This window comes from Diplodia seriata (assembly GCF_021436955.1).
Source record: "Diplodia seriata strain FDS-637 chromosome Unknown scaffold_6, whole genome shotgun sequence".
Taxonomy (NCBI): Eukaryota; Fungi; Ascomycota; class Dothideomycetes; order Botryosphaeriales; family Botryosphaeriaceae; genus Diplodia; species Diplodia seriata.
The window spans coordinates 2,271,479-2,295,447 of record NW_027117313.1 but is presented as its reverse complement, the minus strand read 5'-3'; the positions used below and the strand labels follow the sequence as shown (position 1 = coordinate 2,295,447).

The window sequence follows — 23,969 nt, the reverse complement described above, 5'->3', positions numbered from 1 at the left end:
ACTGAGAACAGAATCCATGGCGGCCGCTTGAGCTGACGATTTGTCAAGTGACTGAGGCTAAAATCTCCTCGCCTTTCTATGTACCAAGTCAGTTGCGCGTCCGAGTTACCGTTCATTCACATTGCGTACGTACACTCGAAGCCCATTCCCACGGGGCTTGGCGGTGGTTGTGGAGGCGGCGAAGGCGGATCTTCGCGGGAGAATTGACGCGAAGGTGGATCGCGTTCAATGAAGCAGTTGAGCACTCCAAGAGCAGTCGATCGGATTTGGCGGGAACAAGATGCCGCACTCCGTGGACCAGACTGGAAATGAGTCGTTACAGCCGCTGTATGGCAATGTAAGGTGAACTGCTCAACCTCACTTTGGATTGACTGTGCTTGATTTCTTGCAGAAGACATGATGAGATTCGATTGAGATACTGGAAATAACGTTAAGGAGATTTTGAGAGAGATGAGGTGCAGACGGAATTAGCCCACGTTGTAAGGAATGCTGTCGTCTTTCTCCCGTTGCCATGGCCGGTATTTAAAGGGAACGAGCACATAAAGACATGTGAGGATGGTTGGTAGAATGAGCAAACAATATCCTTAACTCTCAAATCTTTGATGAATAGCAGTAGTCGGGAAGGGGGCGGGAGTAAGCTTTCTACCGTACGGGAGGCAAATATCCAGTCAAACTGAAAATGAAGATAGCGATTACAGGTAAGGGAGCACAGGAAGCGGATTCCCGGGATTAATGCGATCAGGGTGATACAAATCGGCAAAGACAGCCCAGTGGGGTAAACCGGCGAGGAAAGTGCTGCGCTACGTTGAAATGGTTTGCTGCAGAAGGCCGCTCGTTGCGTCAACTTCTGCATGAACGCTTGGTTGAAGTGGCGAAGCAGCCAATGAGAAGCCGGGCGATTGCCAGGAGGCCACATCGTAGGCTGTTATTCTTAGTCGATCGGAAATGCGATACTGGCCTCAGAGCTCATGTCCAGAATCCGGGCACCTCCACCCAGCAATAATCATTTCAAAAGCCGAGCATTTCAAATACCCCCGCTGTTCCGCGTAGCAATCGGAAACATACATGCCGTCTACTTGCGAATGTAGGTATTGCTGAGCAAACGCACTCCGTCTTGGGTACTCAGCTGGCCCAGGAGCCAGAGACCGAGGCCGTCGTCTCTGGATTCCAGTATTTCCAGCTCGGCTTTCACATTGAGCATCAGCATGAATTGCAGCTCTCGTTTCAGTTCGTTGTAAGAGTCGTCCTCCGAGTGGGGTTGCTTGCAGAGCATGCGCGAAGCCATCCTGCGGTCTCGATACGACAACGAGAGAAGTCCTTCGGTCTGGTGAACGTTGAGTGTTTGTGGTACCTCGGGCTCGGGATCTGCTAGAGGAAAGACGTCGACACTTTTGATACCAAGCCACTCCATATTAGGTACTTTCACAGAGTCGCCCTCGTGCGCCAGAGCGATTGAGCCATATTTGTATGTGCACATGATGCTCAATCCATCAGGATCCATGTCAACCAGAGCGAGAATCGGTATTGTTAAGTTGCCCATGGATGACACGGCGCTGAGCTTATGGAGGAAAATGCGGGTGGACAAGTCGGGATAGCCTTTTCCCTGCATGTTTGATAAGCATAACTGATAATGATGCAGTCGTTGGCGTGGGCGGCGATGCGCAGCTAATCATGCCGTCATACCGTGACCATGATACTCGAATGTCTTAAGAGTTCCCAAACCTTTGATGTCGCAATGGAACGGAAGGTTGCCTGGAACACTATGAGTAATTCAAATGTGACGGGAGCATCGTGCTTACCTCTTTCTCGACTACCAATACCCGTTCCGCTTTGGTCTGCACAACGTCTCCATCTTCGATGCTGGGTATGAGGTGACCCGAAGGATCATTGAACTTGTAGATGGAGACACCATCGGCCTTCAGAACCGTCAAATCACCGGTGACAAGTCCCTTTGCAGCTGCAGACTGTGATTGTTACAATGGGCGGAGCCTTGCGTTCCAGGGAATGCGTACCACATTCAGCAATGATCTCGAGGCGCTAAAGGTAAAAGCGATGTCGTCCACGTATCTATCCACCACCGCCTGGTTTGCAAATAGGGCCGGGTGCCGGTAGTAGATCTCGCTGTGACCATGTGAGTAATGCAGATGTGAGATGAGCCGGGTATAAGCAGGATTGTAACAGATGGACAATATATTTTTACCGTTTGGAGATGACACAGTCTGTGACTAGAGCTTCGTGAACAATCTCCAGGATGCGTATCAAGACAGCTTCTTCAAGTCAGCGCACATCAATGTCGTTTTGCTCAAGGCACACACTGAATCGCCATGCTTCATCGGCCGTTCTTCCTGGAAAGCGTATGAGCCTGCCACGTGCAAGACCGACTGGCTGTACTTGGGTGCGGGATTTCAGAAACAGGGTTAGCGAGTCTCCGCCGGTATGGAGAACGTCAAGCATGGACTCGAAGATGGATTCGATGTCAGAGATCACGCGTTCTTTGTCACAAATGGCGGATGACGCGTTCGAAACAGGCAATTCGTGCATGGGAAGGTCTTCCGTATCAACAAACAGGTCTTCCCCGAGCCATTGAGTCTCGCAGCCCGTGGACTCGTTGTCGTCCATAGCTGAGTACTGATGGGTGAGCGAGATGCCTGCATCGTCATAAGATGTTGCCCAGAGAGTGGGTTGATCTGTATCTGTAAGCGGCTCCTCACGCGAGTCTTCAGACGAAGTTGCATCGAAAAGCATGTGCTCGTCGGGGTCCATCTCGACAGCCGTCGGGCGATGACGGAGAGAGGTAAATGGCGGGGCGGAGATCTGCGAGAAAGAGCACGGCTCCTTCTTGTTAGCGCGACGCGCCGCGCACGGACCGTCAGGCGGAGACGTGTCTGGGTCGCGTTGGCGCACTTGCCTTCTACCTTCCACCACGTCTTCCGAGCCGCCTGCGCGCGATAGCAACCTCTCACTTCGAACCCACCTAGATCCTTTTCCGCCACGACGATCTTCCTTTCCTTACGCACACAGACAGCTTGCTGCCCGACGGGATTCGGCGCAATGGCTGACGCTATACTACAACCCGCGTCCCCGTCGCGGAAGCGGCCTGCTCCAGACGATGTCGACATGTCCGATGTGCGAGCAACTCCCGTCAAGGACCTGCCCAGCTCCTCGCAAAGCTCAGATCTGTCCACCCCGAGATCAATCGCCTCCCCTGACCTAAGTCCGCTACCTCACGGCGGTACTGCCCAAGCGCACATGTCCCCTGCTCCGAGCACCCTGGCACCTGTTGCTACGACCAATTCGTCTACTACTGGAGCGACCCCAGCGAAGCGAAGGCGGTTGACAACCCAGGAGAAGGAAGCAAAAGCGAAGGCACGCGAGGAAAAGAAGCTACAGAAAGAGGAGGAGACGCGCCAGAAGGAAGAGGCCAAGAAGCTCAAGGATGAGGCCAAGAAGCTTAAAGATGAGGAAACGAGGAAAAAGAAGGAGGAAGCTGAAGCTAAGAAACGCGAAAAGGAGATGGAGAAACAGAGGAAGGCTGAGGAGCAGGAGAAGAAGGCGAAGGTACGGGCATATATCAGGCTTAATGAGCTCTGCTAACGTACCTTGTGCGGCCCTAGGCTCAACCCAAGCTCAACCAGTGGTTTACCATGAAGGGCGTCGGCAACACCACCGCTGAGCTTCCCCACAGGCGGAAGTCTGTCTCAACCGAGCCAGGCGAGCATGCTGCCAGCCTCTCCAAGCCTCCTTCGCCTCAGAAGAAAATCCAGACGGATTACGAACAGATGTTCCTTCCATACGAGAAGAAGACGCATGAGATTTTGGCCCCGCAAACGCTATTTTGGGCAGACCAAAGCCACGCAGACAGGGAGGCGGCCGTTGCGAAGCTGAACGAGATGGCGGCTTCTGGCTCGGAGCAGACCAAGCACCAGGTCCTTGATCTGCTGGAGAAGCGCGACTACAACACACTGCTAGGCGTCCCAGCTGCAGAACGGGGGAAAAGGGGTGTCAGATACCCGCGTGTGAGGGATATTGTTGCTCTTCTGCAAGGCTCGTCAGACCAACCTGTTGATCTGACTGAGGAGTCTTCAGAAAAGAAGATGCGAGACCTTCTTGAAGCCCTCAAGGCTGTCCCTATGAAGTATATTCACTTCACTGAGGATGTTCGACCGCCCTATTGCGGCACATTCACCAAGATTCAGTCCGATCGGGAGTCCCGAAGACTTGCAGTCAAACCTTTCTCGAAGAGTCTACCCGACGCTAACTATGACTATGACTCAGAATGCGAGTGGGAAGAGCCAGAGGAGGGAGAGGATCTGGACGCGGAAGATGAGGAGGACCTTGATAGCGAGGGAGCAGAGGACCTCGACGATTTCCTTGAGGATGACGATGAAGCAGCCCACAGCAAGCGTCGTCTTATAACTGGAGATCTAGAGCCGGTTTCGACTGGTCTTTGCTGGGAAGATTCCCAAGGGGTGCTGAGGAGGTCGGATGGCTCTTGCGACTCCAAAATCACATTGTCGGAGTATAGAATGGGTGTTCTGCTCGGTATGTCATTTTCACGCTTTGTTTAACAAGCCGAACTAACGAAGGAAAAGAGCCCATGCCGGTGTCAATCGACCCTTTCTCGACAGCGTACTGGGAGACGCAACTGCAGCCAGCCTCTGGTGCAGGAACCAAGCACGCACCTGGCATGATGCAACCACCCAGGTTACCACTCCACGCCCGGCCCGAGAATGGTGCGGATGTCGGCAATGTCAGGCTTCCTACAAAAGCAACGAATGGCGCTGCTGGAGCTTCGAAGCCACCGAAGAGGACTATTCCTGAAGAGCTCATGGTAGATTTCAAGGATGCGATCAAGGGAAGCGACCTGACAAAGATCGCGTTGATTGAGGCTCTCAAGAAGAGGTAGGTTTGAATCTAGCCATCACGTAACTGATGACTGACGTAAGCAGATTCCCCAAGGTCCCGAAAGATGCCATTACGAATACGCTGTCACTAGTCGCAAAGCGGGTTGGGCCTAGCGCTGCGGAGAAGCGCTGGACTCTCCTCGACACATGATCCTTTTCACCTTCCGCAACGCGGATGACGACCGTTCAGCTCGCAACTGACCTACCTTGCATCGCACATATGCATGTATGATTACACGACCACTGTTGCTCCATGCAGTACTCGCCGTACGGAGACGGGAGAGATTTGTCTTTCGATTCTCTTGTCACCAGCGATTTGTCCATGATAGTCCAGCCTTGCGGTGTCGCAAGAGGGTGTGCTAAGCCTTGTAAGCTTACCATGGGTGTATATCACAGCCCGGGACTGCAGCCATACGCGTCATAGCACGGCACGATGGAGCAGGCGTGGAAACAGCAGGCATACGCGTCTTGTGCAGGTTTCCGTGGGTGATGCTACCAGCGCAGTAAACTCTACCGTGCAGAAGACTTGCTATGTCTCGCAAGAGACGGGATGGGTACGTGGGGGCTGGTTCATCGGATTGCAGCTATTTTTGCTCTGACGTTAGCTGCCGACATGGTTATGCCCTCCGGGTTCTGCCTTCAGCCAGAAGGCGGGGAACGTAAAAACACAATACCACGGATGAGGGTGTCGGGATGCATACAGGCTATATGTATGCCTATCGAAGTAACTATACATAGATACTTTTCGCCTGCACAGCATGGGAGAGTGTGTAGCGAGGCACGTGATTGTGTTACGCGCTGAGTCTATTTTTATCGCTCAACCTACAACGCTGCATTCCAACCCACCTCCACGCCGCAAGAAGCCCACCCGCCCCCTCCGCGGCCCAGCGGCAGCCAATCACTTAGCCGCTCCGGCAAGAACGCCTATCATGCGCCCATCCGCACGTCGTACATCGCTGATTGGAGCGCCGCTCAACCTGCATCTTCTACGCCGTCAGCAGCCGCTGACATGACCTCGCGCTAGCATTGTACGACCATTAGTGCCTCGAAAAGCGGAGAGAGGCATGTCTCATCTCACGCCCGACTCTGGTAGCGGGCCCAGCGGGCACATTCGTGAGCCAGACGACCTATCAGCGTCGACGTGGCGGCGTGCAGAGTGCTGCGGTCCTGATGATGAGCGCGGGATTCTGCGCCGATCTGTGTTCTGCGACCGGAGGAGGCAAAAAAGCGTCAGCCCAAGGCCCTGCAGGCATGAGCTAAATGTGCTTTATACGGCGGGAGGCGCTCTCTCGGCAGGGCGGGGATACGCTCCAAAGCGGTCTTTTCTTCTGTCGCTCGATTTCTGACCATGACCACTGCTGCTGCCGCAGTTCCTTAATCCTTCCTCTGACTGTGGCTTTACACCCCCAGAGTCTGACCAACAACCTCATCCAGCGGCGCAACACGTCCATGATGCGGCTGCTACTTGCTCTTTACTTCAGTGGCTTGTCCCTTCTGTCTGCCTCTCTTGCTCTCAACTGCTCAATACCGCCGGTATATGTCGACATTCACATGCGCGCGGTGCATGGCACCGGAGTCGAACAGTATGGATCGTTCTTGGGCATGGGCACACCGGCACAGAACCTGTCGTTGTGGCCCTCGCTCGTCCAGAATGAGACGTCGGTAGCTGCGGAGCAGTTCTGTCAGCGAAGCAAGCTGGCGAACTGCAGAGACAATACCAACGGAATAGTCGATGTCACCGAGTCACCGAGGTAGGCATCCGTATTTTTTACTCTCAGAAGATTCAAGTTCGAAACGAGACAGGGACATAAGACTACCCCTCAGTCTCCAAGGATATCCTCATCAACCTGCGGCTTCGTTTGGACGGAAAATGCTCAAACGCTAACTCGGAGTAGCTGGAAGCAAGACGACAACTACCAATCCGCAGATCTCACCGAAACAGCCTTCAACGACAGCTTTGGCGGTACTGATGTGATGCAAATGTACACGCACTATTTCCGCACCGACCCAGCGTGGCAGACGCTCCTCCCCGACATGCGCTTCACCATGGCGACAGATGGCGATCAGAACCCCGGCATTCTCGGGATGGGTCAGCGATCAACCTTCCTTCAGCGCCTCTTCGAGGTCGGCATGATCGCCGGACGAACATATGCGCTGTACATCGGCAACAGCTTCGAGCGCGCTGGCGGACAGGCAATCGGCAGCAACACCTTCGGCGGCTATGACCCGCGGCGCTTCGAGGGAGTAGTGCACAACTACACCATGACGCAAGGCAGCGCAAACCCACTGCAGGTGCGCGTCAGCGACATCATCCTGGACGACCCGACGGGATCCATCACCAGGAACGTATCGCTGCTGGACCGGACGCGGTTCGCCAACTTGTCGGAGAGCCTCGAAAATGGATTCGATGCGCACATCACGACAGACCAGTTTCCGTACAGGCTGCCGAAACAGGTAATCCGCAACTACAAGCAGCAGCTCGGGGCGGTGGCATCCGACTACGCCGACGGCTCGTTGCGGCTGTCCAGGCCGTTCAATGGGACCATGACAGTGGTGCTGTCGGACGGCTTCCGGGTGACCATGTCGCCCGAGATGATGTTCAACGTATCGGGCATCTCGCCCGTGGCCGACGTGGCGGCGGACCAGGACAACGACGACGACAACGACGACGGGCCGTTCCTGCTGGGGTCGGCGTGGCTCACGCAGGTGTACCTGATGCTGGACTACGAGAACTACTCGTTCCACCTGGCGCAGGCGCTGCCCATCGTGCCCTTCAACCAGCCGGCGACGTGGTGCCCGCGCACGGTGCCGCAGCCCGCCGCGTCGGACAGCGGGCACCGCGGGTTCGCGCAGAGGGGGCTGATCGGAGCGGTGTTGGGCGGCGTCATCGGCGGCATGGCGCTGATCGCGGCGGCGCTGTGGGCGTACGTGTGGTGGGCGCGGAGGTCGCTGGAGAGGGAGCAGAGGCGGCTGTCGCAGGACTCCATCGAGATGACCAAGGCCGATTTCGAGCAGGTGCCGAGCGAGTACGGCGCTGGCCCAGCTGACAGGCAACCCTTGTGGCGTGGGTGAGGATGGTTTAAACGTATTCGTTTTTCTAGCAGTTTAGATACCATTTCCTAGCTCGATTTCATGATCCTCCCCGGTGCCTTCTTTTTTCTTCTCGTCTCCCCGCCTTAGCGTTTCCAGCGTCCTGTAAGAGCGAAGTAGACAAAATAAGCTATTTCATACTGATGCATCTGAAGCCTGTTCCTCTGCATGGCGTCGTCCGATCCCGGTCGAGTCCTTTTGCGGAAATTAAGGTCAGGCACCCGGGCGCGTACTCTGCGTCTACTTGACTTCGGCGGCGACAGCAGCCGTCTCATCACTCGTCCCAATACGCAAAGCGCGCCCCACTCGTCACAATACGCAAAGTCAGTCGGTGTGGAGAGAAGCGAGTTATATCCGGCGCTCGGCGGGTGACATCACCTCGCAACCCTCCGATTCCATCTCCGACTCTGCTTCAGCATTCTTGCAGCATTCCCCAGGCTCAGCAGCCGCGCATGGTGAGCATCGCAGTGGCCAAAGAAGCTGCGGCTTCCCATGTCTCGCTAGATGACAGCGAGCCGTCGTCGTCGTTCACGCTCGTCGAGGCGCTGGCTGCCGTCGCCCTGGTGTGGTATCTAGTCGTCGTCGTCGTTTCCACCGTCGGCTACACCCAGCTGTAAGCCCTCCTCCCCGCCAACCGCCGTCTTTTGCTGACCCATTCCCAAAGACGCCGATGGTACTCGTCTCCACGTCCACCCGCCTTCTGCCTCACCCAGCTGCCACCCGACGACATCCCGCACGTCACCGTCATCCGCCCGGTCAAAGGTCTTGAGCCCAGCCTCTACGACTGCCTTGCCGCAACTTTCCGCCAGACATACCCGCTGCAGAAGCTCACCATCTACTTCTGCGTCTCGTCACGCGACGACCCGGCCTACCCGACACTGCAGCGGTTGGTGGACGACTTCCCCGCCTTCGACGCAAAAATTCTCGTCGAGTCCGACGATCCGCAGCTCAATGGCAGCACCGAACACGACCAAGGCCAGCGTCCACCCATGGGGCCCAACCCGAAGATCAGAAACATGAGCCGGGCGTACCGCGAGGCCAAGGGTGACATTGTGTGGATTCTCGACTGCAACGTGTGGGTCGGCCGTGGCGTGTGCGGCCGCATGGTCGACACGCTGTGCGGCTACGGTGGCCGCCGGAAGAACAAGTTCGTGCACCTGCTGCCGCTCGTCGTCGACACGGACACGGCGCCGCACGGCGAGGAGTCACAAGGCCTGCTCGACGGCGACACCAATGGCCACGGCCGCGCCCACGTCGCGTCGAGCAGCACCGAAAGGTACGAGCTGCGCAGCAGCGGCAGCACTTCGACGCGCAAGTCGCGCATCTGGCAGCTGGGCGGCGGCCGGCTGGAGGAGCTGTTCATGTCGTCGAGCCACGCCAAGTTCTACACGGCCATCAACACGGTGCTCATCGCGCCGTGCATCGTCGGCAAGTCCAACATGTTCCGCCGCTCGCACCTGAACGCCCTGACCGGCCCTCTCCCCGAACAAGCCGAGGGCATCGACTTCTTCTCCGAGAACATCTGCGAGGACCACCTCATCGGCGACCGCCTGTGGCGGCAGCAGATCCCCGCGGAAAAGACGCAGGGAGAGTCCTGGGGCAAGCACGCCATGTGCTTCGGCGACCTGGCCATCCAGCCCATGGCCGGCATGAGCGTGCCCGAGTACGTCGCTCGCCGCGTGCGCTGGCTGCGCGTGCGCAAGTTCACCGTCACCCTCGCCACGCTCGTGGAGCCCGGCACCGAATCCTTCCTGTGCGCCCTGTACGGCGCCTTTGCCGTTACGACCCTGCCCTTCTTCCGCGACACGCTCGGCATGCCTCAGACCTGGACGGCCTTCTGGATCTTTTGGTTCGTCAACGTCGCCCTCTGGTGCTTTGTTGATTGGACGCTGTACCGCAAGCTTCACTCGGCGAATAGTATCGAGGTGGATGAGTGCACGCCGCCGTTTGCGAGACCTCCGAAGACTCCCAATGGCACAAGGAGGCCTTTTGAAGAGTGGTTTCTCGCGTGGTTGGGAAGGGAGGGGCTGGCGTGGCCAGTTTGGGCGTGGGCCGTGTACGGCGGCGTCACTGTGAAGTGGAGGGGCAAGAAGTTCTGGGTCGGATTTGACATGAAAGTGCATGAGATTAAGGATAAGGGTGAGGAGGGGAGCGAGAGGAGAAAAGCCAGGAAGGATTAGGGGGCAGATGCGGCCAGGAGGTCCAGATGATGGTGGAGACGCAAAGGATGCATGGTAGGTTATTCCATATTCCTGTTCGATAGCGGCATTGCGAGGCGCCTATTTGCTTCCGTCAAAGAAAACGTGAAAAGGATCGAATATGGCATTCATGAGATGGGACAAAAGGTATCATACAAGTCATCATAGTCCCTGTACACAAAAAGAAAGACAAAAAGACAAAAACATCACCACCCATTCTCCAAAACGCCAACTGCCCCCCAACAGCCCTCAAACGATCTCACTCCCTTCCACCTTATCCCCTCAGTTGCTAGACACTCGCCACCTTGCCCTTTCCCGGCCTCTCATCACCTCTCCGCCCTTCTCACCGTCACTACTCCTTCGCCGCCCGAATATAGCCTTGACCAGCCGCACCCGACCCTGTCTCTTCTGCTGCTTCGTGTCGTCATCTGTTGGGACCGCCGCAGCACTCTTGGTGAGCAGGGCGGATGTGCTGGGTCTGGGTCTCGATTCGTCCCGGTCGTTGTCCGGGTCGCCACCGTCTCCGCTGCCATAGGTGCTGCCGCTCCGACGGTTGAGAGGGGCTGGTGTTGGCTGGCGGTGCTGCTTTTGCTTGCTCTGCTTGTTCAGCTGCGCGGGGTGCAGCATCGAGTCGGTTCGGGTGGTGCGGGTGGTGGCGGCAGGGGCAGCAGCAGCAGAAGAAGAAGAAGCGGTTGGAGAAGCCAAGGCAGGAGAATTGTTGCGAGGGGGAGGAGAGGAGAGGGGCGAGACGGACGGAGAAGGAGGGCGGCGCTGCCGACGACGGTCTTGCTCAGCCGCCTCCTCCTCCTCATCATCTTCCACCCTCCCATGGCTACTGGACTCCCCTCCTCCTCCTCCTCCTCCTCCTCCTTCTTCAACCCTCCTCTTCCCCTCCTTCACCCCGCTCCGCCGCCGGCTTCCCCTCCTCTCCCTCCTCTCCTCGTCGTCATCATCACCATCATCATCATCATCATCCACCCCACGCCGTCCCTCATCCTCCTTCTCTCCCTCCCCACCAACATCGCCGCTCCTCGACCTCGCCGACGACGACAGCGACGACCGCCACTCGCGGTAGTCGTCGACACTCATCCGATGCTTGGCCGCCAGCGCGCGCTCGGCGTCGTCAACGGTGGGGCGGTGCCGGCGGCGCTGCGGGATCGGCGGGCCGAGCTTGGCGAAGAGGAGGAGGCGGTTGAGGAGGGATGGGGAGGAGGACGACGAGGAGGATGGTTCTTTCTTCTTCTTTTTGATAGTTGCGTTGTTGTTGGCTGTGGTAGTGTTTGTGGTCTCGGGGTTGGGAGGGGGTGGTGGTAGGGCGGTGATGTTTGTGGTCCCTGCCGCTTGGTGATTGTGGGGTGGGTGTGTTGTAGACATGATCTCTTTAGTTGTGTGATTTGGTAGTTGGTGGATGTATTGGATCCTGGGGTTTGGGTTGGTGAGGACGTTTGTCGAGATGTTGTGTTTTTTTTTTGGCCTTGTCGGTGGAGAGACGGGTGGGGCAGGTCTCCCTTTTTATAATTTGGGCGTGGTGATGGGACTTTCGTCCGAGGGTGTCGTTGGGCTTTGGTCCGTGGTTGGCCGGACCCCGTTTTCCACCGCCTTCTCCTTTGCCGGCTCTTCCTTCTTCTTCCGTTGCCGTTCCCTATTCGACTTCTTTTTCTTCTTCGGGGCAGAAGGGTTACGCGCGTGCTTTCCGTAGGGCGAATAGAGGAAGCAGCGAATGAGGAGGCGGAAACAGCCTTCGATGGGGTCTGGCATGGGGAAGTAGTAACGAGATTTCGATATGAAGCGCTACTCTTCCAATATCTCCGGGATGACCAAGAATGGGTAGAAGCTTAGGTAGACTATAATGGCCGTTCCATTCTTCGCCTTCAAGTTTGCCATATTTATGCCGGTCTTCACTTGTTGTGCTGGCCTCGGATCTCCGGATGCCGCAGCGCCCGGGTCTGCCGGGTTCAGTTACGTCACTACGCCAGCAACTGCAGAGCCACGAGGTCAAAATGTCGATCATCCGACCTTTCTGTCTTATCCTTCTCAATGCTAATACTGTTGCCGCGCGGAGCCGGATGGTAGTTGTGTTGGCGGATAGTGGCGGGAGCGGTGGGGTGAGGGGGTTTGAGGTATGATCTGGGATGAGGGCGGATGGCTCCTATTTGCTCGGAGTCTAGGACGACTGCTGATGTTTCATTGGGACGGCATCGGAGTCAAATGGATGCCGAAGGCCGCACGCGATCTTAGCGGTTGAGCTGAGAACAGGATAGTAAATGAAGCTGTCCCGGCGTGACTGATGGGTATTGAACCGCTAACCCAATTTTGCGAAATTCAAGACACGGTTTATTGTTGGGAGATTTGAATGTAGCGGCATGGTTGTGCTTCCGCTGTGTAGCAAATCCACGTTCCTTTCTAGGGGAAACTCTCTTTCTCAGAATGGCTATGTCCACATGTCTTAGTCTGAAAACCAGCAAGTCAACAACTAAGATTGAATATTTGTTGCCGGAGCATCACATACAGAATTCTAACGATAGCACGCTGAGAGCACCTGTTGCTAAACTGCGTAAACGAAACGGTAGAAGCCTTCCCCACTCCCCAGATCAGAAACTGCTGAATTGCAACTTGTGCAATGCTCCAAAAGACCAGTCCTCGTTCGCTTTTTGACCTCCGTATCAGATCAATACTGCGTTTTATCCTTTACTCCAAAGGAAATGGTATAAGAATAGTGAGTGGTGCGGGTTCCTTACGTAGTACAGATAGGGTAGGCAAAACGCCCCCTCACTGAAAATCCACCTCCATACGCCATATGTGCCCACCGAATATTCCTTTTCCTTTTTTGTCCTTCCCAATACTTGAATCGTCCACCATGATAACTTCAATTCAGGTTGAACCCGCCATCAAAGTCTGACCAATTCGTCCCCTGTCCGAACACATCGCTCCCCAGCCAATCCAGACTCGGCTGAATGTCGAACAAGGCGTTGAGCATCTCCTCACTTGAACTTGTGCGTCCGGAAGCGTCCATATCATGCGCTCCCAGCGACCCAGTCCCTACGGCTGCTGTATCACCGTTCAACATGCTGTGTTGGAGCCATGAGCCAATTGATGCCCCTGATTCGTTGCTTGGCCCGTCCATGGGAACTCCGCCATCACCAATGGCGCGCTGCAGCCTTTCGACGTCCGAAGCCCCATTGCCGTCTTGCTTATCATTAGGGTGGGTATTGGTCCGGGATGAATACTGTTGCTCTTTCGCGCGTTGAATGAGAGGGGCACACAGGCCAACAAGCGTGGCGCAAAGCTTTTGGAGACGCCGTGCAGAGGAATTGAGGTTCGGAAGCTCCATGAGGATGTCGGTAAATTCTTTCATTAGCTCAAAGTCACCTGTATGAGAGGTAGCAACTACATTGCAAAATAGGACAAAATACGGGCGGAGTGGGTAGTAAAGCACCGTCCTGATATTTGTCAGCATGACGAGGAAATGATGTTCCATTGCTAGGGTCTAACCATGGTAAGAAGGAGGCAAAAGTCTTGCCGTTCATGCACGTAGTAATATGGGTTCTGAGGTTTCGAAGGGCGGTGAAAGCTCTCCGAGCATGGTCCAGGCACTCTTCGCGCTTGATAGGGTCCATTGTAACGCCGGTATCGAAACGAAGGATCACGGTCATGATCGAGTGATGGACGAAATCGAGCGAAATCCATTCGCTCATCAAAAAAGCATCAGAGGAGTGCGGGGGGAACGCTCGGATCTAAGACGGTGAGCTTGATATCATGGTTTCAGTATGGATGCCACGTACTTCAACTATCTGCTTCCGCATGTGGTCCATTTGCCGCCTCAGTGAGCTGATAGTGGCTTCTTTGCGTTGCGGCGAGTTTCCCTGGGCGGGTTGGAAATGCAAATCGCATACAACCGTGGCCTGGATCTTGGCGAATTTGAACAGTACCTGTACAAATGCGGAAAATGGTTGCTCTGGCTCAATCGGTGCAACAATGTCCTCGGGAACATCCCAGATGGGCATGCAGACAGGTCGACCGAGACTCATTGCGAGGCCTTTGTCAAACACATAAGACCACAGGAAACACGCCCGGAGTTCTTTGTCCTCGGGTGACAGCTGGTCGTTTGGCGGCGCGCGAGGTTGGCTGTGGTGTAGTCCAAGAGCAATACAAACCCGACACGCGTTCGAGGCTAGCATCCAGCATTTCGATGTGTCGCCCAGTTTTTGAAATAACGTAGTCTGTTGCTCGTCAACTACGGCTACTTTCCTCAGTCCTCAGACAAATCACTTACGCCCGTTAAAAGCGCTTGCAGCAGAGCAAGTGACGGTGTGGCTAGAATGCCGATGTAGTTCATGGCATTGATGGCTCTTCTCAGGTAGTCCTCTTTCGACTTTTCAAGAGCCCGCTGCATGGTGTCACTTTCTCCGTACTCGGGAAGGTGTGACAGAAAGGTTCCAGCGCATGCATTCACACAAACCGAGTATTGGAGCAACGTCTGCTCATCTACGCTCTTGTTGTGCAAAGCTAGAGCCATGCGTTCCAAGGTGTCTCGTGTGATATACGTCGAGAATTCTAGGTCGTACGCCGCTGGATACATACGTTGGGACTCTGGGTGGGCAATTAGAGTCATGAAGTGGTATTGTACACGGGTTTGGTTACCTGAAAGGATCATGTGAAAGAACTCGGGCGCTGGTGAAATTAGACAGTCAGATATCTCTACAGCGCACTTGTTTGTGTCGATAATGCGGCGCTTGGCTGGGGGATGCTCCATTTGGCTGATGAACTCCAAAGCCGACTCCAGGACGGAGCGTCGGTCAACGCCGATAGATCTCGATGCATCAGCAAGCTCGCCCTGAATGAAGCTTTGAGCCTCGAGCTCTGTGACCATGGCGAAGTCGTGCTCGGGAGTTTTGGAAACAGGACAGGAGATAGACTCTTTTTCCCCACTCGCTTCTGCTTTGGGAACAGTTTCTGAGGTGGTGGGACTCTCCAGCCTCACCCTTTTGGCGGGACGGCCGGGCGCGTCTTGTTCTGGACTGGAGCCTGCGTGGCTTCGTGATGCTGGAGTGTCTTTCACAGTGGCGCTATCATTCTGGTCGCCAGGAGAGTCTGGGTCCTCGTCTTCACCAACGTCTTTTTCCTTTGACAGAAGCGCGGCCAAGCGGGTGACAGAGCTTTCCAGGCGAGACAGGCGGTTGATCATTGATTCGGTCTTGCCATCACTGGTGCGAGTCAATACGAGGACCAGTGCTCCAATCGGGCTGATGGACATACGCTCCAGGGCCCGCAGATTGGCGGGGTCGTCCGACGCGTCTGGGGCGGGTCCTCAGGCATTTTGCTTTGGAGTCAGTGCAATTGCCACAGGGATCGTTCCTATCGCATTTGATCTGGACAGCAGGTAAGACGGGAAGGCATGCTGGGGTTGGAAGATAAAAGTGGGTACCTTGCGGGCATAGCACAGATCGCACTAGATCCCTGTCAGAACGGCGCTCGGTCCGAAGGCTGTGGCGCAACTGATGCAACGGTGCTGGGGAAAGGACGTACGGCGGGATGGGTAGGCTGTCCGCTCTGGACGAGAAGAGTGGCCATTGCATGGGATCGGGCTCAGCAACAGCGGGGGCGGTGTCGTCGGGGAGGTTTGCGGTCGCGGGCCGGAAAGGCCGGATGCATGGACGAGACGTTCCAGGAGATGGACGGGAGAGCGGGGGCTGCAAAGTGTGAGGTGTAGATGGAAGGTGTACACAGCAGTAAATAAATTTGGGGCCGGGCGAGGCAGGCAAGCATTGGCCCACGGCCGATGGTCGTGGCTGCCGGAATTAGCGGCACTACTAAGACGCCGACGCATCTCGCACCTCGCCCTCGGCTTCGGCCTGGCCAGTCGAGAACACCTCCATGTCTTGGCAGCCCATGAGCCGCTCGCGTCACTGCTTCTCTACACTGACACTGACACCACAATCCTTGCTCAGTCAGCCAAGCAGTCGCTCCCCTAACGGCGATCCAGAGCGATCAGTCTTGACGCCTTACATCTTCTCCCCAAACTCTATCTGCAGCCCCACGCTCGTCAGCCTCGGCATCCCTCCCTCGTGGCATCTCGGTCGTCGGGCATCATCTATGTCGGTCGCTGACGGAAGAGACGGAATCACCTCCACAACCTGTCCTGTGAGTCAGCGCGGTGTTCTGGGCTGCATCGTGACATTTCAAAACACTCACCGGAGCCAACTCCTTCTCCGTGATTGGCTTTGCTTCGTTCCACCCGCTTACGTGCGTCCCGTCATACTACAGTCGCATCTCCTGACCTGTTCTCTTGTACAATACATACCAGCAAAATGAGTGTCAAGAGCGAGCGCTCGACAGGCCGCATGGTCTTATTAAATACTCTCAGCCGCCACCACCTCGACAGGCCTCTAGAAGCGGGGCGGAGGCATGAACCTGCAAGACGACCCCCATTCAACCACAAACCCTCCAACGGCGGAACTAAAGTCCTCAAGAACCTCCGAGTTCCTCCGACCCAAAACAGCCTAGCTCCACTCTGACCCACCAATGACAACACACATTGTGCTTTGAAAAGTCAAAACCAAGGTCTTCATGAGGCAGACACAACACAAAATTCTTCGGCTCAGCCCCATGAGCCTCTGAACGGTGGAAGCCAGCTCGGTGGAGGCAGCAAGGGCGTTGGTGGAAACCCTTGGGATGAGGAACCCGATCCTGAATCCTATTGGCATGTAGGACCTGTGATACTCTGACCTCTGTGTACTCTCAGCCTCAAACGAGACTTCAGCCGCATGTCTTGTACCGCACATCAGTCCAAAAATGGCGATTCCGGAAGCAAGGAACCGATCAGCCGCTCGTTCACCTGGGCCGATCTAGCCGTTGTCTCAACGATTTGAGGCGTTTGTTACAACGGGGGTCTATATTCACTCCTGTCTTTGCGAAAGTCACCCAACCACACCTCAGAAGTGTATAACCTCCACCATCATGATGCTTTGGCTACGCCATCTCATGGACCTTGTTCTCCGCCATCATCTCGTGCACTCGGCCCTCCGGCGACAGCTCAAGCGGACGCTGCGAGCTCGACAGCTCATAGCGTTGCGAGCCATCTGAGTCTGCCTCATTCGGTCGAACATCCTCGTGGAACTCGAAAATGTCGGCGGATGCTGCCTCCTTGGCATCGACGGTGAGGGCGTCAGGAGAGCAAGGAATATCTGTAGATGGTGACGCTTGTGCGCCATGTCTCCGCTTGTAGCAGAACAGTCCCACAACCAGCGTAAGGATGGCGGCCCCGGCAACGCCGATCCCGATTCCTACCTTGGACGGTACCGATAGGCTTGGGGGGCTGGAATGAGCGGTAGCCTCCGTAGCGTTCGTTATTGGCTCCACTGGGACGATCTCCTGCTCTGGCATTGGGCTTGCGAATGTCGCTTGGCTTACATTGAAGACTCTTCTCTCATAGTCGGCGCTGAGGTAACTGCGAGGCGCGATTAGCTTCCATTCATCTCCTTTCAGTTACGCATAACGCTCACGCTTCTTGAAGGAATGTCCGTCCAAGCGTGTACTGAGTGCTGTTCGTCGCTCTCTTCAGCGGGAAGTAGTTCGTCGCATTCTCCATGATGGGCCAGCTCGCTTGGAGATCGAAGGCTGCGTACGGCAGGTCAATGGCGACGGCGCTTCCGGTTCCGCTGTTCGTGCCGTCGCCTAAAGTGAGTGATATCCTCGGGTTGAGTTGTTTGAGGCGCTCGTGGACTGTATCGTTGACGAGGTACATCTGCGAGTATTCGTCGTATGTCAACCCAAATGCCGCTTGGAACCTGTCACAGACTTCGCCCGGTAGCCAAAGATAAGGTAAAGTGCTGTCGATGCTCACGACAACGCCATCGGTCAGAGGCGAAACGGTGCCTTGTAGCGTATTTACTGCGACGATGTTCTGTAGGCCAACCATGAAGCTGTGATTGTCGTCGTGGCCGAATGTAAACGTCTTGGTCCTGTTGCTGTCGAGTCGCGATGCATCGTATCCGCCGACTACGAGGCTCCCCGTGACCCCGGTGTACTGGTAGTGCGCCCCGGCGGTGTATCCGAACCCGAGTCCAGGAATGATATCGTGGTCCTTCAAGCTAACGAGGTAGCTTGGCTGCGGATTTTCGAATGTGCTGAAGTTGGTGGGCTTGGTTCCCAGCGGGAAGACGCCCAGGAAGAACTCCTTCATCGCGATTCCAGCCACAACCTGGTCTTCAAGCGTCGGCCCCCCGCTGTTCTGCACAGCCAAACCTACGGTATCGTATCCGTACTGAGCTGCGCCCTCGATACCCCATTGCTGTCCCAGAGGTAGGCTGAAGATACCGATGTTTCTCCATGATGTGCTGCTGTTGACCGCGAACCCAGTGCTCTCTCGGTTGTTGAATGGCATTGCGCCGCGCAATGATCCGCAGAGGGTAGCCGAGATGCCGTCGTCTCCGGCGCACCCGTCTATGAGCGGGATAACAACATTGTCGCCGTTGGTGGAGGGAAGGATGTGGAAGTTTTGGGCGGGTGAGCCGATCCGCATGATGAAGGTGGACCATAGACCATCATTTCCGTGAAACCCCTGCGATGGGGGAAACACGTATGGAGACGATGTGCTTGAGTTGTTTGCCATTGCGGTGAAGAAGGTGTACCGGGTCACGGAATTTGTCGCCCCTGGAAGAGAACGAGTGTCTTTCGGACGGCAGTTTAAAACAATATGCAGGTTGACAAGTGTTGATCGAATCCCACTTTTCAAGGCAGCTGAATGAATGAGCTCTTGGTATTGTGGCAAGCCGGGCGACTCACACGCCCCTTGACCGCGTCTCTCCCGATGCTCATCATGTGTGACTACCAACAAACTCCGAAGTTAGTACTTGCCAAGGCATGGTTTTCGGAAGCATTTAGGCAACACTCCTCGCGTTACTCATTATCTTACGCTTGGCATTTTCCGTTGTTGCCCAAAGCAGACAACAAGCTCCGGTTGCTATGCAAGGGGCCGATATGCGTCTCCCACACATGGTTCAATTCAGCCAAAAGGTGCTAATTTTGGAACTCATTCCAAAGAACTCGGATACTACCACAAGCGTAGGATTCCATTAAGGGATTATTGCTCGCATCGCGGCATCCGTGAATCCTTCGAGGCTTACAATTGCGTCCTTGCAGGCACGTAGCTCACACTGCTGTAGGACGCAAAACTGAGGGGCAGTTGACGTAGCATTGTGATTGAGATTCATATATTATTGTTCCGAACGTGCTCATTGACGATCTCCAAAGACAGGACCTCGAAATCCCACAGACATGCGTGTTCCGATTATTGCAGTATGTTATTGGGTTTGCGCCGTTGGCGCCTCGCCTATCATTGACGCATATGCTGGCGATGCCGAACCTCCTGCGAGTTCCAAGGCTTTCGTCAAGGCAGTACCCGTTCATGGTGAGTCTTTGTTAAGATATTCGAGTCCATCGCTTATCAGTGATGTATAGTTGCCGCTACCGAGACAGCTCTTACGCCGAGTGCAATCGTATCGAACGTGCCGACAGCAACAACACCGCCTCAGCATTGTTGCCTCGTATATGGCAGATTTGCGCAGCTGGGAGGCTGGTGGAATTCCTCGGTTACTGCCACAATGTACACGGTGATTACGGAGTACTACGAAGACGAGGCGGGCGTCGTGACGGCAACGTCCAGGTGCACAGTCACGAACCAGACTGTTGCGGACTACATTTCTACTCGGAGTGACAGCCTGTGGGCTGCCTTATATGAGGACGACGGCGGGGTCATCTACTACCCGGACCCAGAAATTCGGGTCTCGCATTACGCCTACGGGCGCTCCACAATTGTTTCAGGCTCTGTGGCGACGGTGTCGCAGGTGCTCACTGTGTAAGTCATAGCCAAGTTCTGGCTGAAGATGGCAAACTGCTGAAGGAAAATGTGTCAGTACTTCGCCAACACGCTTCGTGCATGAGGCAGCACTCCGCGTTCTCGAGGTTCCTCCAAAGACGTCGGCGGAAGACGGCGACTACTGTCCAAGGGACTTGGTTGAGAGCTACTTGCGTGATGGCATCGGGGTCGGATCCCAATCCCAGGTCCTCAAGAACCTGGACTTGACAGCTTCGGTGCCTCCTTTTATCGCTACCGGGTCAAGCTACGCTGGAGTCAGCTACATTCCGCAGGCAGTTATTAGTACATTAGCGGAGGACAGCAAAGTCGTTCAGCAATACCCAGGCATTAGCACTTGTATTGCAGGTAGGGTAAGCGGAGAGCCTGGACTTGCTATTCCCCTCAGCATTCTTACTGTGCCATCAACGAAGGGATACCGGGTGGGGCAGGCTGCACCTTTGACGTCTTGATAGATAGATGTTTAATTATACCATGCGGGTCGACAAGCTTTTGGCCAAGACCAACCCAACCCCCCGCACGCGGCGGCCCAATGAGCCCGTACACTCACCGCCAAAGTCGCGCGAGAGATGCTGCAGGTGTATGCAGCTGTCAGCCTCACGCCGAGCAGAAGGGCGCGCGTGACTCCTCTGACGAGCAGCGCGCCGCATGACCGGAAGTCGTCGACGAATCTGGCAAGCGCTATCCCGCTTCTGTCGGGCATGAACCACCAGTAACCACGGACAACCCACCGTCTGCTCCAAAGATGAAGATCAGACTTGGACTTTGGACCGCGCCCGCGTTCCTGCCCCGTATTTCTTTGTGATGGCTGGCGCCATAAATATGGCTTCTGCCCACCCTCCCCCGTTGCCTTTTCCGAGCGACGCTGCACGCGACCACCTACCACCTTTGGGCCTCAAGTCGCACTACATTAGGGAGAGAGATACAAGATACAAGATACACAACCCCGCTTCTCCCCGTCGAACAAGTCGCCTCGCCACTCTTCACAACTTATCGACCTCTGCGGCGAAATAACAACTTTCATCACAACAAAACACAACCACCCATCCACGAACAACAATGCCATTCCAACGCTTCTTCTCCCTCTCCTTCTCCCTCCTCCCGCATCGCCGAGAGCAACAACAACAAGAAAACGCTTCATCATCATCATCACCGCCACCCTCGCGCCAATCCAGCCTCTCCACCGACTCAATCACCTCCTTCTCCTCCTCCTCCCCCTTCTCGGACGCGGAAAAGCGCGACTACCACCACTCCCGCCACGACGGCCACGGCGAAAGCGACGAGGAGTGGGAGATGGGCACCATCACCGCCCGCAAAGCCCGCGTGCTGCTGCCATCTTCTTCCATTGGCGATCGACGGGCACACGGCCGACGGGGCTCGACGGCTGAGAAGAAGTGGACAGGGAAAGATGAGGACGAACAGGAGGAGGAAAAGGAGCAGGAAGCGGCGAAGCTTTGGAGGGAGTGGTGGATCTGAGAGATTTTCGGAAAACAAAACAAATCAAAACAAAAAGCAATTGAGAAAAAGACAACGAGGAGAAAAAAGAAAGGAAGACAGCTTCAGGTTTAAGATTGGTTATTTGGAGGGAGGGTTTTGTTTTTTCGGAACGGGCAAATGGAAGTCGAATGACCGGATACCCCAACCTTGGTTTGCTTTTTTTGTATTTAACCTTTCCGCCTGACTCACGATCCCAAGCATGACGAAGCATCACGTAGTCACGATACTGTCACGTCTGACGATTAGACCAAATATAACTAAAGAAGTGTGCATCGAAACCATCATGTTCATTCAATTTTTTGGTCCGCAAAGGCTTGTCAAAAACCAAACTGCTCCCAACTATCCATTTATTTGGTCTTACCAGTCGGGATCTGGAAGAAGACGGCCGGCTGGCCGTGCTGGAAGGCGCGGTCCACCCTGAAGAAGCCCTTGCGGTCGAATTGGATGATGTCGTCGACCTTGAGCTTGGCCACGTTGGCGTCTGCCACCGCCTCGGTGCGGAACTCGGTCTTGGGTGTGATGAAGTCCTCGAACACGTCGTCCTCGGCCAGCTTGTCCTTGGTGATGAGGTAGTCGAAGTCGACCAGCTCGACCGGCACCAGGTCCTGCGCCGTGCTGAGCCATGTGATCTTCTTGGCCGTCTTCTTCACGTCGCCCTGCAGGTGCAGCTCCATCTCGATGCCCGTGATGGGCGTCTTGTCCTTGAACAGGTTGACCGGGTTCAGCGAGTGCGACACCTTGCGCACGATGGCGTTGCCCCAGCTCATCAGAGTGATCTCCTCGTCCTGCGCGAACGACTGCGCGTCCTCCTGGTCGATGATGATCTCGCTGCTGTAGAAGACCTTCTTCGTGCCCACGTCCTTGTTCTTGGCGTGGAGCGGTTTCTGCTGCATGTTAGCTCTGCCCTTTGCATACTTGGAATGTTCAATCTCTTACCTCCTCGCTGTAGGGACCGGGGTGAGCGAAGCCAACAATGGTGACGGGCACCTTGTTTGAGGTCTCGACGGCCGTGTAGCGACCAGCAATTGGGTCGATGTACTTCTTGTTGGTGGCCCAGAAGGTGGTCCAGTCCAGGTTAACAATGTTTTTGCTGGGGCCCTGCTTGAGGATGAACTCCTGCAGCGCGGGAATGGTCATACCACGCCTGCGGATACCGCGGACCGTGGGCATACGCGGGTCGTCCCAGCCCCAAACAACACCGCTGTCGACGAACTTGGTCAGCTTACGCTTGGAGAGCAGCGTCCTGACGAAGTTCATGCGGGCGAAGTCCCAGTTGTAGACGTTGCGCAGCTTGAGCGCCTTGATAAACCACTGGTACTGAGCGTCGCGGTCCTTGTACTCGGTGGTACGGAGAGCGTGCGTCACACCCTCGAGGGCATCGATGATGGGGCAGCAGAAGTCGTAGGTGGGGTAGATCTTCCAGGTGGCGCCGGTGCGGTGGTGCTCCTGGGGGCTGCAGCGGTAGACGACGGGGTCGCGCATGGCCTTGTTGGGGTCGTCGACCGACATCTTTGCGCGGATGCACCATCTGGTGCCCTCCTCAGTGCCCTTCTTCATCTCCTCGAAGCGCGCCAAGTTCTCCTCGACGGAGCTGTCCCTTCTCTTGCTAGGCAAGCCTTCCATGCGCTCCTTGCGCATCTGCTCCTGCTCGGTGTCATCAGCGTAGCCGTTGCCCTCCTTGATCAGCTGCACGCAGTAGTCGTACAGCTCCTGGAAGTAGTCGCTGGTGTGGCTGGTCTTGTCGGGCGTGATGCCCATCAGAGCAAGATCCTCAATGATCGAGTCCTGGAACTCCTGCTTCTCCTTGAGAGGGTTGGTGTCATCAAAGCGCAGGAGGAGGGTGCCCTTGTACTTCTTGTGGGCGAAGTAGTCGTTCAGCAGCGCGGCCTTCGCGTGACCAATGTGGAGGTATCCACTGTACGTGGCTTGTTAGCAGACGCTCGAGAAGGGCAGGGCGGCTGACGTACGAGGGCTCCGGAGGGAAACGGGTAACGACGCCATGCTCGACATCCTGCAGGCCGATGTCGTAGTTGCCGGCATCGTCCTCCTTCTTGTCGGCAGCGGCAGGCTTCTTCGCCGGGCGGTAGGCGAGGGTGGTCTGCTCGGGATAGGCCTCCTCGATGTACCTGAACCAACGCGACAGGTTCACCATAAGGCTCTGCTTGACGTAGGCATGGGCGACGCGGTTGTCGCGGATCGTCTTCCACACGGTGGTGTCGGCGTCGGTCAGGCTGTAGCCGACAATGTGCGAGCGGAGGGTGAGGTGGGCGTCGAGCTCGGCAAGGTGGGGCTCAATGGCCTTGAGGTTGAGCGGAGAAAGCTTCTCCGCCCTCTGCTGCCACTCTTTGATCTGGGCCTCCATGTTTGCGGTGCGTTGCGGGTAGTCGGGAATGTTGTTGGCTGGTG

At 55.8% G+C, this 23,969-nt stretch overlaps 8 protein-coding genes across 8 annotated transcripts; 3 read left to right on the top strand and 5 right to left on the bottom strand.

Moving 5' to 3' along the window:
* Positions 1–1,072: 1,072 nt before the first annotated feature.
* Positions 1,073–2,763, bottom strand: SPO11 (endodeoxyribonuclease; the record flags this gene model as incomplete). The annotated part of the gene is made up of 5 exons (XM_066778003.1): positions 1,073–1,603; positions 1,684–1,752; positions 1,800–1,957; positions 2,013–2,037; positions 2,383–2,763. 5 exons carry the CDS (start codon positions 2,761–2,763, stop codon positions 1,073–1,075), a joined length of 1,164 nt encoding a protein of 387 aa, XP_066632098.1.
* Positions 2,764–3,051: 288 nt separating this feature from the next.
* On the top strand, positions 3,052–4,906 carry SLS55_006573 (uncharacterized protein; the record flags this gene model as incomplete). The annotated part of the gene is made up of 3 exons (XM_066778002.1): positions 3,052–3,558; positions 3,615–4,542; positions 4,593–4,906. The coding sequence occupies 3 exons, from the start codon at positions 3,052–3,054 to the stop codon at positions 4,904–4,906; spliced, it is 1,749 nt and encodes a 582-aa protein (XP_066632097.1).
* Positions 4,907–6,455: 1,549 nt separating this feature from the next.
* On the top strand, positions 6,456–7,976 carry SLS55_006572 (uncharacterized protein; the record flags this gene model as incomplete). The annotated part of the gene is made up of 2 exons (XM_066778001.1): positions 6,456–6,655; positions 6,800–7,976. 2 exons carry the CDS (start codon positions 6,456–6,458, stop codon positions 7,974–7,976), a joined length of 1,377 nt encoding a protein of 458 aa, XP_066632096.1.
* A 470-nt stretch (positions 7,977–8,446) lies between these two features.
* On the top strand, positions 8,447–10,174 carry HSX11 (Ceramide glucosyltransferase; the record flags this gene model as incomplete). The annotated part of the gene is made up of 2 exons (XM_066778000.1): positions 8,447–8,607; positions 8,659–10,174. The coding sequence occupies 2 exons, from the start codon at positions 8,447–8,449 to the stop codon at positions 10,172–10,174; spliced, it is 1,677 nt and encodes a 558-aa protein (XP_066632095.1).
* A 3,372-nt stretch (positions 10,175–13,546) lies between these two features.
* Positions 13,547–14,196, bottom strand: SLS55_006570 (uncharacterized protein; the record flags this gene model as incomplete). Its single annotated transcript, XM_066777999.1, has 2 exons — positions 13,547–13,561; positions 13,975–14,196. The coding sequence occupies 2 exons, from the start codon at positions 14,194–14,196 to the stop codon at positions 13,547–13,549; spliced, it is 237 nt and encodes a 78-aa protein (XP_066632094.1).
* A 245-nt stretch (positions 14,197–14,441) lies between these two features.
* SLS55_006569 (uncharacterized protein) lies at positions 14,442–15,763 on the bottom strand (the record flags this gene model as incomplete). Its single annotated transcript, XM_066777998.1, has 4 exons — positions 14,442–15,487; positions 15,537–15,561; positions 15,618–15,641; positions 15,719–15,763. 4 exons carry the CDS (start codon positions 15,761–15,763, stop codon positions 14,442–14,444), a joined length of 1,140 nt encoding a protein of 379 aa, XP_066632093.1.
* Positions 15,764–17,161: 1,398 nt separating this feature from the next.
* Positions 17,162–18,713, bottom strand: SLS55_006568 (uncharacterized protein; the record flags this gene model as incomplete). The annotated part of the gene is made up of 2 exons (XM_066777997.1): positions 17,162–17,639; positions 17,695–18,713. 2 exons carry the CDS (start codon positions 18,711–18,713, stop codon positions 17,162–17,164), a joined length of 1,497 nt encoding a protein of 498 aa, XP_066632092.1.
* A 3,197-nt stretch (positions 18,714–21,910) lies between these two features.
* GUS1 (glutamate--tRNA ligase) lies at positions 21,911–23,925 on the bottom strand (the record flags this gene model as incomplete). The annotated part of the gene is made up of 3 exons (XM_066777996.1): positions 21,911–22,450; positions 22,500–23,478; positions 23,531–23,925. 3 exons carry the CDS (start codon positions 23,923–23,925, stop codon positions 21,911–21,913), a joined length of 1,914 nt encoding a protein of 637 aa, XP_066632091.1.
* Between the last annotated feature and the right edge of the window lie 44 nt (positions 23,926–23,969).